We start from the raw sequence: 12,407 nt of genomic DNA, 5'->3' as shown, positions 1-12,407 counted from the left end.
ATTTTATGTTTTCTCCCACCCTCAGTTATCAATTTCTGTCAAAAGAAAAACTACTTTAGTTACTCTGCCTTAGAACATTGTGTGTGAATACTGCAGAAGGAACATAGTTAATGTTGACATTACTATAGTAGTAAAATTAGAATGTTATGATTTATGAATGAATTGCTAATAAAATCCCCAAATTCTAAATATCACAAGTTTTTCCTCTGACCTATTAAGCTGGAGATTGTTTCAGATTCTGCTTGCTTATCCTAAGAACAACTGGCCAATGAATGGGTCACTTTTCACTACTGACAGGATTTACTGTCTAGCAATGCACGCATTCTAGGATATGTGCTTGATCTGCATCTCTTCCTGGTCTCACACTTGGCAAAAACTCATTTGGCTCATTTACCCTTTTTCAGGGATATTCTGAAGACAAGCTTGGAACTGAGACAGGGCAAGATTTTCTCAAGAATAGAGCATCCTGTGCAAGCATTACAGGGCAAGGCTGACATCAATGGGCCTATTCTTTGGCTGTTTTTTGCCTTCTCCATCATAGGAAGTATTTACTGAAAAAACAGATACCATGTGTGCCAAGGCCTGTAGGAAATAATTGTGTGCTGAATCCATTCAGAAACACTTCTTCCTTATAAAAATATTTCCTTTGTATTGCAGCCAAATCTGGTGTTTATATGGGCTATCTTTTGCATGAGTAACTTTTGAATACATTTTAAAGAGACTTCGAAATATTTGTGTGTAAAATTGCTCAGTGTTTGTTTTTGTAGCTCCTGAGAGTTAAAAGCATGTTGGATGAAATGTAACTTGTCTAGGCAAATTAAGAAAGCTTCTAACAATGCTAAGTACATGTTCATTCTAAAAACTTCTGTTTTGATGGCTAAGAACAAAAATGGCTTCTGGTGTGGGCAGGCTAAAATAAGTCCCCTTATATAGCATTATACAATAATTAAAATGAAACCGTACCTGCCCATAGCATCCTGCATAGTGAATAAGGCTCGGGTGATCTTTTGAACAACTTAGTTCTGCAATGGCTTCTGTTTCACTCACCATCCACCGCACACACTCCAGCTGACCATTCTAATGAGAAGAAAAGCAAGCTGTGAGCAAATTAAAATTTTTGTAGATTTATATTTAAAATTAAATAAAAATCACACAAATCTTTTTCATACCACTGTAATTTCTTGTTAAATCATCAAAGTTAGCATGTTCGTTATAGATCTCCCTGAAGTCAGGGACAGCATGTTTATTTATGGCTTCTGCAAACCACTAGTAATTGCTGATGCACAAATTTCATTCACCTGGTGGGAAGCCTGAGATATAGCAATAGTGCTTGGAGGATACCATGTGAATTCTTAAATGTGTATAAATTCCATATGGATTCTTTTGTAACTTGGTATACTACAGAGTCACCGATTTATAATATGAGTCAGGTTATTAATTACTCTTTCAAAAATGGTCACATGGTATGGCTCAGTTCAGATTATCCTTTAAACTACGGAAATGATCTTCAGGTCCTCCCTATGGGACATGGCTTTACTTTGCTCTTTAGAGCAAACCATCATTTGCCATGATGTCCCAACCAGCAAATTATATTAAATGGCAAAGCCACATGCAAGAGGGGAGGGATGAATGAAATCTGAAAGCAGCTTGTTTCTGGTCCACCAAAATATGATTTTGAAATTAGTTGCATGAAACCTAAGATTTAGCTTGATAAAATACAGATAAAGAAGAGAGAAGCTGAACAGATAGCTGGCAGAGTCCAGTACATAATCAGAATAAGCCAGGTATGCAGGCATATTAATAAAAAAGAAATTTGAATAACATCTCTAATTTATTTCATTTATTAAAACATTTTACCCTGCCTTTCCTTGTGTTTCAAGGTGCTTACAATAACAGTGTAAAAACATTTCCAGTTAAAACCAAAATAAAACAATAAACCCCAAATCTTTCCCTCCCTCCCCTTAAAAGATACCTGCTATTTAAACCCGCTCAAAAGCCCAGGCAAACAAGCAAACCTTGCAGATCCTCCTGAAGATGTCCAAGGAGATGGCTCCCCTCATCTAATCAGGGAAAGCCATTCTGCAGAGCAGGAGCCACAATTTGAAAGTTCCAGGCTCTGTTTTGTTTTGGGGGTTTTTTGGCTCTGGTTGATGCCAACAGATGGCTACCTGAAGACCATAGTTGGTGTGCAGGACCATATGAGAAGTCCTTCAGATATGTGGGTCCCAAGTCAGGAAGGGCTTTAAAGGTTATAACCAGAATGTTAAACTGAACTCAGAAACAGACCAGTAGCCAATATAGCTGTTTTAAATGGAAAACATATGTTCCCAGCAGCTTGCCCCTGCCAATAGCTGGACTGCTGCATTCTGGACCAGTTGCAGTTTCTGAGCAGCCCCACATAGAGCATGTTGCAGTAATCCAACTGTGAGGTTACAGAAACATGGATCAACATGGCTAGACTGGTTGATCTGATAGAAGATACAGTTGATAGAAGGCATTCCGGGCCACCATGCCAACCTGCTTTTCAAAGACCAAGGTGGGGTTCATGAGCACCCCCAAGTTCTTAACCTGATCTAAAAAAGCCAACTGTACTCCATCTAGGACATCTAAAATCCATCTAAGATTCATACAATCAAATAACTATGGTGTGTCTGTCACAAACATACCTTTCTGTTCTGTAAAAATCCATACAAAATCAATTCATTCGTGAGAATGTTGCACTATTGACCAATGAGACGTGGGATGCTTACAGACTGCAAACGTTCCCTTTCCCTAATGTTATCTTTTCTATATCATGACAGGAATTTAAGCCTTGGTAAATCTTGTAATGTACTAGCAGACTGTATAACCAGCTACTCTGCAACAAACACACAGTACCATCACAAGTTGCTAGGACAGCTGCTTTAGCTCATGACCTAAGAACAGGATGCCGTGGTCCTCTGGTCACTCACTAGGTAGGGTTGTGATGGTTCTCACATTTCAGTAGCACTGTTGGTTGCTGCGTAACAGCTCTACCATTCAATGTGTAGGATGTGCCAGGGTTGAGGAGACATTAACATATAGTTCTACCATGCAGCTCAGCTATTTTGTGAGTCAGTCCTAAAATCTACTAATGAGTCCTGAGAATCACTTTTGCAGTATACTATTTCTTTTTTGGGGGGGGGGAGTATTTATCTCTTGTTGATATTGAACACATTTCCAAACTTGTCCTAAAAGGGAGATAACAGTAAAAGAACCTGTAATTCCTATGTTGTGCTTCTTCACCACATGTTTCTTGGTACAGTATCTCTGCAAAAGTGGACTTTATGTTTTCATTTGCTTCTGCCCCATGAGAAGTTTAATTCCAAGGCTGCCCTTCCAGATCATACCACTGTATTTTACTGGTGCTCAGCAGTATCATAAAATTAATTTTCCCCCTTCTACTGCAGATATTCCTGTAAGTCTGAACTTTCTTCCAGATGATACTAATTACTGTAGTTTTCAATAGTGTGTCTTTCATGCTCTGCAAGAGGCAAATGTTTACTTTCACATGATACCCCAAAGTGGTTTTGATGACATGAGAAATAACCCCTTGCAATATCAACAGCTTTTACAAAAAAACCCTTTCATCTCATTTGTCTTCCTTATTATTATCACTTATCTTCTTTATTATTACAGTAACAAAAACTTAGTTATTTTAAAAGCATTTTAAAAAACCTGAGTGCCTAAGGACATTCTTATCTCTTACAACCACTGTGGAATCCCTTTATGGGTGAACTATTGTTAGAGATCAATGTCAAATTGCCACAGTTATGTGTTGAGGCTGACTCACTCTGTCTGTGGTTGTACCTTTTGTCTGAGTTGCCAGAACGTAACTATTAAAAACAATTTTGTGTGTGATATCACATCTTGATATTTCCATATAAGGAGTTCATTTTTAAAAGAACTCATAGCCATAAAAATATACCAGGGGAAAAAACAGTGACAATAAAGAGCAGTCAAAGAGAAGGTTGCACCTCCATCCTTAACAGTACTAGAGGAATGAGGAATAAGGTCAGTAAGGTCAGGCATCATCAGTCTGTGCCCAAGCACAGTGCTACTGAACAGTCAACAGCTATGAGTCTACATTGTCTAATTAAAGGCATTAAATCCAGCCTATCTACACAATATTAACGCTATTTTTTTTTTTAAAAAAAAGAGTGGTACTGAACTCAATGGAACAAACCTGGTATATAAAAGCCATCTATTTAGCTGAGGTGCACCTAGGTGAGTACCATGCAAAGACAGTGCACTTCAAAAATTCTTATTATGATAATAATCACTAAAAGATGTAACTACAAAGGACCTGGAAAACAACATCCTGTTTTTTTTATTTATGGAAAGACAGAGACAGAGAAAGGGGGTCTGGAACCTAGATTGTCATGATATCTGAAATGCAGTGCAGCGGGGTCCAGTTTGGAAGGGAAAAGCAGTGGGAATTAAATAAGTAACCGCCAGCCCCCTTGTCCACAAGTTTTCCCTTGAACAGCTTTTGTCAGCTGCTATTCTTTCAGCTGCAGCAAATATGTACCTGGGAAATATAGCTGGGGGGAGCAATTAAGAGACACAGCAACTGGGGCCACGGTCAAGCAAATGATGCCCCTTTCCACATAAGTAGAGATCCAGGTTTCAAGTCCCAGATCTGCTGGCAAATGTTTAGTTTGGACCTTAAACACCACAGAACTTTGTCACCTTTATTGCTAACCCAGCTGGAGTTAGTTGTTCACAGTTTCGCTCATTCAAGCAGTCTTCACCCATCAAAGATGTGAGATGCTGTAAGCATTCTGCATGTCCTTGTGATGCTGCAATATGCAAAAGATTGTTGCCGTTTTCATCATGAATTTTGTCCAGGTTGTCTGCCGCAAGGTGGGGCTATGCAAAAGAAATTGTGAGAGAGCTGGTTATTGAATTCAAGATACACCTTTAGCAGTTATTAAACAAGTAAACAAAATAAATATTTACTGCATGAATTTCTGCTTAGGTGAGCTTCTGCTTATTTACTGACTCTCCTTTGCAGAAGGTAAAATCAAGGTACTTGCACTTGAACATGCTGCTGTTCTGCTGCAAACTATGATAAAATTGCTTCCTCATGCATCATAGTAACTAGCTGCTACAAATAAATACTTTATCATTTATAATCAAAACCAGTGGCACTATATGCCAAATGTGTTATAATGAACCACATCAGTAAAGGTTGTCTCTACAAAATCTCAAATAATCTAATCCTAGTTTACTGTCTGAATATAATGCTCAGAACTAAACAAAACAGTCCTCTCCTCCTGCCACAAAAAGATAAGAATTATAATGTAACCAAGAGTATATAAACCTAATAAAAAAACTGGAAAGAATGATTTAGACTCAGAGACACCCTATCCAATATCCTATGTCCACGTATAGCCATCTATAATGTTGCAAACAAAGGAAAGGAAATAATTGGAATGCCCTGGAGAATTAAAAAACAGAGTTTCCTTCCAGACTGGTGAAGCATCAGATTGAAAATTAATCATATAAATGCCACTCATTTTATGAAGGCAGTTCTAGTATAAGCATGACTTAATATTGATCTGCTACAGTATGACATTTCCTATGATCCTAAGGGAATCATTGTAGAACAATTTAAGGTTATATTATGTGGCATTGTTCTGTGTGTATTGATCCATCATATAAAGGGGAAAAAAGTATGGAAGCTAACTCTAACACAGTGACATCAGGCGAAATTACAGTTTAATTAAGCTAATTATGGTCAGAGTAATCATACATTGTTGGCCCGCTCTACTAACTATGGTTAGTTCATTTAACCAAACCAGGATCTGAAACCAGGGTTTGAAAATGATTTATTAGCCACTGTTAACACAAACATGGTTGCACTTGACAGATGAATGGAAACATGCTGCCTTAATCCTGGCTTGTTCGCTGAATCTGCTTGTGCCACTATGCAGGGTGGAATACTAGCCGATCCCTGTGGGAGACTGAGGGACAGAGCAAAGGTGAAGATGCCAGAATTTGTTCAGGTAAACCAGGATTTATTTATTTATTTGTTTCACTTTTACCCCGCCCTCCCCGCTAGGCAGACTCAGGGCGGCTTCCAAGAATTAACAAGCAGTATACATTCATAATAGATTATAAAACATCAATTAAAACACAGCAATCAATATAAAACATTCATTAAAACATTCATTAGATGGCAATAGAACTAAGATGCGATTTAAGGACACATTCGGCAGTAACTCCGCATTAGATCATATAACTGAATGACTGCCTGTGAACCCAACCTTGTGTTCTCAGACCAACCACAGTTGAAAATAAACCATGGTTTTATGTTATGGCTGAACCAAACCTGTACAGTTATGCCTTTTATTAGTCACTAGCTATACAGTTAGTTTTGCATTATACCGGTATTAGTCTTTTCTACTAGCTCTAGTATGGAAGTAAGTTTTTCATAAATACCCTGTTAATTATACTAAATATGAAAACTCCAGTTGGTCACAAGGAGTAAGAAATGTAGTGGAGTTTTAGCTTTCTATAGTAGAATCCCACTGGAATAAAAACTGCATTTTATTCAGGATATCACACTAGTATAAGAAATGCAGCATCAAATAATAAATTGCTAAAAGAACAAACAGAAAGAAAAATGTAAGGTTAATTCTGGCCCCGGTCACATGGGAGGTTTAGGGCCGGAAGAGGGACGGATCGGGGGCGCAGCAAACGGGCGCGATCAAACCACAACATCTGGGAAGTGGCACGCACCCATTCCCGATCCGGTTCTTCAGGCCGAAAATGCGCATCAAAAAAGAACCTGCTAAAGAGCAGGACTTACCTAAAACGCTGCAGCAAGCGCGGCCGTCAGATCGCCGGCGCGGCCATCTGCAGGACCAATCGAGGCTCCCAGCCGAACTGCGCATGTGCACACATGCGCAGTCGGCGGCCTCGCGCTCCCTTCCGTGGCTTTCTCCCCAGCATCTGATTGTGCCGGGGAGCAACTGCGCAGCAGCTCACGGGATCTGTGTGATCCCGCCGCGTGTCTCTTTTGGTGCGGCTTTCATAAGCCGCACTTTGCCCGCATCAATTTCCCCCCGTGTGGCAGGGGCCTCTGATGACATTGTTGGGATGGTTAACAGTCTTAATGAGTTTTGGTTAGCTTTTTTTCTTGCAGAGAAAAACAAAGATTGTTTTTCTATTTATGTTGGCTCACACAGAGTATCTCCAGAGGTAGGATGCTGGGAGGGTTTGAATTTACTGTATTTATCATTATTGCTCTATTATGTGGTTTGGCCTATTTCTATTTTTAACATAACTCTGTTTTTTGTTTGTTGCTTAAGTTAAAATCTGACACTATTTCTGTTCTAGATAAACACTACAGGTGAAGTATAAGCAAAAGGCAGGCACAAAGCAGAGAATGCACATATGCTGCACCTCCCACACCTTGTTAGCCTACCTCTGGTTGCTTTGGAAACGCCTCGTCATGGTGTCTGATCACAAAGCTGGAACTAACTAAAATCTTCATGTGGGTCAGAGGCCAACTGCGGCTTCTGTGTGAATTCCTTTTCATTAAAGCTGTCGCAATAAACTGGGGTAAACACTCTTGAATAATAATCAGAGCACAACAGAGGACTCTGTGTTACTATCACCAGGTCTCTAAGTAGGAACTGAGTTAATCTGTTCAAAAAGAAATGAGCAAATCCCCACTCTCAAAAGAGAACTTAAACTTAGTGGCAACAGTACAAAGTGCAAAGCATTGGGGAAAATACTAAGCAGGTCTATTTGGAAGTCACTCCCATTTTATTAAATAGGGCATACTCCCAGGAAAGTGTTTTTAGGATTACAGTCATTGTCCTGTAAACTGAGTTTGCTGCATTAAAATCAGCCATTTTATACTTTATAAACCTCACGTTTCATGTTCTCAATGAATGTCACACTCTGCAATTTATCTACAATGAAAAATTATATTGAAAATCAAAGGGATTAGATTTAAACTAATCCTCAAGGAAAATGTAAGGTTTCATATTCTAGACTTCTACATACCTTACAGATAAAAATAAAACTTACCAATAGTGATATCTGCCCTTCTTTCACAATATTCAAGATGCTCTTGATTTTTTTCATATCCTCAGCCCTTTCTTCTGAACTTCCTGAGTTGCTCCAGTTTGTATTGCTGTTTGGTTCATCGTGTTTGTTTTCTGCCACTGTTGCTGGTAGGTGGAAAGCTCTTAACTGACAGTTAGGAATAGTCTTCTCTATTTTATCAGGAAACATCCTTTCTGAACTTCCTGAGTTGCTCCAGTTTGTGTTGCTGTTTGGTTCATCATGTTTGTTTTCTGCCACTGTCGCTGGTAGGTGGAAAGCTCTTGACTGACAGTTAGGAATAGTCTTCTCAATTTTATCAGGAAACGTCCGGCAAAGGAAGCCCTTGGTCTGGGTTTCAGATTCGGAAACTGAACTACATTTAACTAGCGGCTGGGGGAACTGTTCATCTTCTGTCAAATGTTTATGCTGATCAGGGAGGATGGGCTGTGCTTTTCTCAGATGGGAGCTTTTCACTGGAGACAGAACACACAACTGTGTCATTCCCACTGGTGACTTCTCAGTGCTTCCTGCAGGGCACGACTTGCCACTAAGACCATTCAGTGTTGAATAGACACTCAAAATCCTTTTCTCTGGAAGTGCCTTATTAAAAGCAGCAAGCTGCTGGCTTGATTTAATATAAGGGACATCCAAAATTTCATCCATGTCCAAATCATAGTGTTCCAGCTCACCAAGCAAAACTCCAGGTTCAACACATTTCGTTTTAAGAGTCTCTCCACTGCCTGAATTCTGATCAGCAATCTGAGCAGCAGGCTGACAGTCATTGCCCTTCTGGTACTCCATCTTTTGGTTCTTTTGGTCATCGCTTTCATTATTTTCAGTGTTTTCTGGTTGGTGCTTAAGTGGGGAAACCCTCTTCACTGGTCTGAATTTACTGTACATGTCTGCAATGCCTGTTGGTTTTTGTGCATTTCCAAGGAGTGTTGAAACTCCCGAACTCCAGTTAGTACTGGAAACTAGAAGGATACAAGAAATATAACTTAGACTGAATTTCACTCTTTCATCAACTATACATGTATTCCTGTTGGGTTGTATACTTTGGTGGAAAAAGAATATTCTGGAATAATACTAGTGCAACATAACATCACATTTTACTGTCTACTACATTCATTTTACACACATAAACACACACCAAGCTCAAAATAGTTAGCTAAGAGACACTGAAATATTAAGCAACAATTTTAAAGTTTTAGTGATATCAGAAATATAAAGAACTATTCATAGTAATAGAACAAAGTTTGAGTCTAGTGGTACTTTTAAGACCAACAAATTTTAATTCTGGGTATAAGCTTTTGTGTGCATGCACACTTCATCAGATACACTGAAACAGACTTCACCACCCAGGTGATTCAGTTCTGCAGGAACCTGGAAGCCTTTCCCCGCCATCTATGCCTGAGGGAGTACTTTCAACATACGCAAGAATAGAATAAGAAAGAACAGGCAGCATCTTCACAACTTACCATCACACAATCTACTGGAGAAGAGCTACCATCCCCATCAATGAACAAGATACTGACCACCAACTGCCATCAAAACAACACTACAAAAAATTGACTCCACATGGACCCCTCCTGATGACACCTCCTACACTGGATCTCTACATAGAATGCCTTCACCACAGAGTCCAAACTGATGTGTTCAACAAACACCATCGTGTACAACAGAATCTCAACCATGCTGAAACAAAGGCCATAGACAGTCTCAGGAACAATCCAGATATTATAATTAAAGAGGCAGACAAAGGTGGAGCCATTGCCATCGTGAATATATCAGACTACATCCAGGAAGCTCAAAGACAACTCTCAAAGACTACTTTTTACAAACAACTCAGATCCCACACAGGAATACAAAAAAGAACTAAACAAGATTATAAATGAATTACCTGTGCATATTCAGGAACAAATCCTTTCATACACACCACAGGAACCTCGACCAGGTACCTTTTATCTTCTACCCAAAATATACAAACCTGGCAACCCAGGATGCCCCATTGCCTCAGGCATAGGCATTATTGATGCATTTGCATCAACCCAGAACTCATGTTCAGAGTTTCTAACAAACCATGCTGAAAGCAGCAATTATGTTAACATTGTTATCATTATAATAAAAAATACGCATTCTGAAAAGAACAGAACTGAGTTTGACGAATTACTTGGATGTCCTCAGAAGCTTTTAGAATGACATTGCTTAAATAATTATTTATTATTCCAACAACATGCAACTAAAAAGTTCAATACAAAAATACCCCTCATTGCACAAATGTATTTATGTATTGTATATGATCCTGGGTTCAAAGGGTGACACTTTTATGCTGGTTTTATTTACATGTGAATTTTTTTTCATGTGACACAAGGAAATGGATACCACATGTTTCTCAGCTGTTTTATTCTGACAAAAACCTTTAAAGACTTTGCATGGAAATGAATTCTATCTGAGTCCTATGAAAACACTTATTTTCACAGAGGGGTCAAGACAGTGACAAGGCATCAACAGTTTGTTTATCATCACCTTTCTTGTATCTAGACTATTATTTACTTTTTCTGGTTGAGTGAGTTTTTCATTTTCTAGTATAAATGCCAAATCTATACAAATGCTTTCTGAATGGCACAGCTTGTTAAACACACAGCATGCCAATGGCTGTGACCTTAGCTACCAATATAGTTTCCAGAATATCCCCTTGCTGTTTTCCTGAAGGAAAAGTATTTGTTAGCAAAGGAACTAAAATAAGCACTCGCTCTCTGGCCAAACAGCCCCATTAGCCTTTGCCTTACCTCACTTCCCTGTTGTATGGTCACTCCTTACATCTTTCCCTATATAACTTCTTCTTCCAACCTACCTGCAAACATAACATGTGCTCCTAGTAGGGCTGTGTACATTTAAAATGGCATTCTTTGGATCTGGATATCAGGGAACTGAAAAATATTGGTATTCCTGGCTATCCGGGTTCCAAATATCACTTTCGTACTGGGATCTGGGTGTGTTTTTTCTTTTTTTGAGGGGGTGGTAGAATTCCAATTCATTGTTCCCTATGGAGAATCTTTCAAGAGAGCTGGAGGGGCTGGGTTTTTTGACAAGCATCAAAATCGCAAAATCGCAGCTGAGCTGCTGGTGCCTGTCTTTTAAATAACCCCAAGTTTCAAGAGAATTGGACCAAGAGGTGCTCCCAGCCATCATCCATTATTTCCAGTGGTGGTGGTGGGGGTTTCAATGTTTTCTACAGAGCAAAGAATAGCCAAAGACACAAGAGCAATCAAAGCTATCCCTGGCTATTCCTGTGCATCAAAATATAGACATGATCCTATTTTCAATCACTGCAAAAACAATATACAGGGAGGGCTCAGAAAAAATAATTGGAGGAGGGGGTGGTGATTGTTTTCCTTCTATTCCCACCTGTGATTGAGTAAAGGAACATGAAATTTAGTTATGAATGACAGCAGCAGGAGAATGCGTAACTCATGTACAAGCCACGATAATTTTCTGCTATGTGAAATAGGATATAGAAGTAAAAGAATTGTGAAAAATTTATGTGGTTTATAATACCTTCCTAAAAAATTGAAACTTCAGATTTTTACCTTATACATTTCAGATTCGAAATTAATGAAACAAACATTTGACAGATGCATAATAAAGTTTTCAAAGTGCAGTGCAGATGAATTACTCCCACCAACACAGTTTGCTCCATGCTGAAGACAGAAACAAAAAAGACTTAATCCGATTTACAAAGTGAAAAACAATACTGAATGCACTTTTTGTCAGTAGGGGGGAAAAGGTCTCCAGCTGGTTCTCATCTATGTGCCATGACTCTTCATTTAGTTTACACTATTAAACTCAAAAACGTTGCTTTCATCTTAACTGTTACAGTATGCCCAAGAGTAGATTCTATCTTGTAGCATCCTTGATAGAGTTACAGAATTTGGCAAAACACAATGCCTCAAACTGGTCATGACCATATGGGTAGTAAATGTATCCAACATTTTTTCATTGGCGCCTACATCATTATGTGTTGTCACTAATGGTTTCTCGGGTTTTTCAGTAAACTATAGCATATACTGTGGTTTGGAGCTGCTGAGATTAAATCCTGCGTATAGTCGAATTCTGCCAAATCCTTTTATGGAGCTTTTTTTTGTTATTGTTTATGTTATTGACCTAACATTGGAAGAAAAAATACAGAGAAAATAAAGAGAAAAGAAGAAAATCATTGTTACCAGGAAGATATTACACAAACAAATCTGAAGTTTGAGAGAACTGTTAAAAGAAGAAAATCTGTCATGGTAGCTACTTTAATCAAAAGGTCCTATGAGGATTAC

General features: G+C 38.8%; 1 protein-coding gene across 1 annotated transcript in view; it reads right to left on the bottom strand.

Annotated features, from left to right (window-relative positions):
- The window catches only part of SNCAIP (synuclein alpha interacting protein), a 157,231-nt gene that overhangs the window by 30,213 nt on the left and 114,611 nt on the right, over positions 1-12,407 (bottom strand). Inside the window, exons 4-7 of the mRNA XM_015411238.1 lie at positions 8,283-9,056; positions 8,065-8,147; positions 4,711-4,890; positions 964-1,077 (exon numbers count right to left, since the gene is read on the bottom strand). Coding sequence (XP_015266724.1) covers positions 964-1,077; positions 4,711-4,890; positions 8,065-8,147; positions 8,283-9,056 — 1,151 coding nt within the window. The remainder of the gene's footprint in view (positions 1-963; positions 1,078-4,710; positions 4,891-8,064; positions 8,148-8,282; positions 9,057-12,407) is intronic.

This window comes from Gekko japonicus, unplaced genomic scaffold (assembly GCF_001447785.1).
Source record: "Gekko japonicus isolate JY-2015 unplaced genomic scaffold, Gekko_japonicus_V1.1 scaffold1555, whole genome shotgun sequence".
In the NCBI taxonomy this organism is placed as follows: Eukaryota; Metazoa; Chordata; class Lepidosauria; order Squamata; family Gekkonidae; genus Gekko; species Gekko japonicus.
The sequence above is the reverse complement of the archived record's forward strand: the minus strand, read 5'-3'. Positions and strand labels throughout refer to the sequence as shown.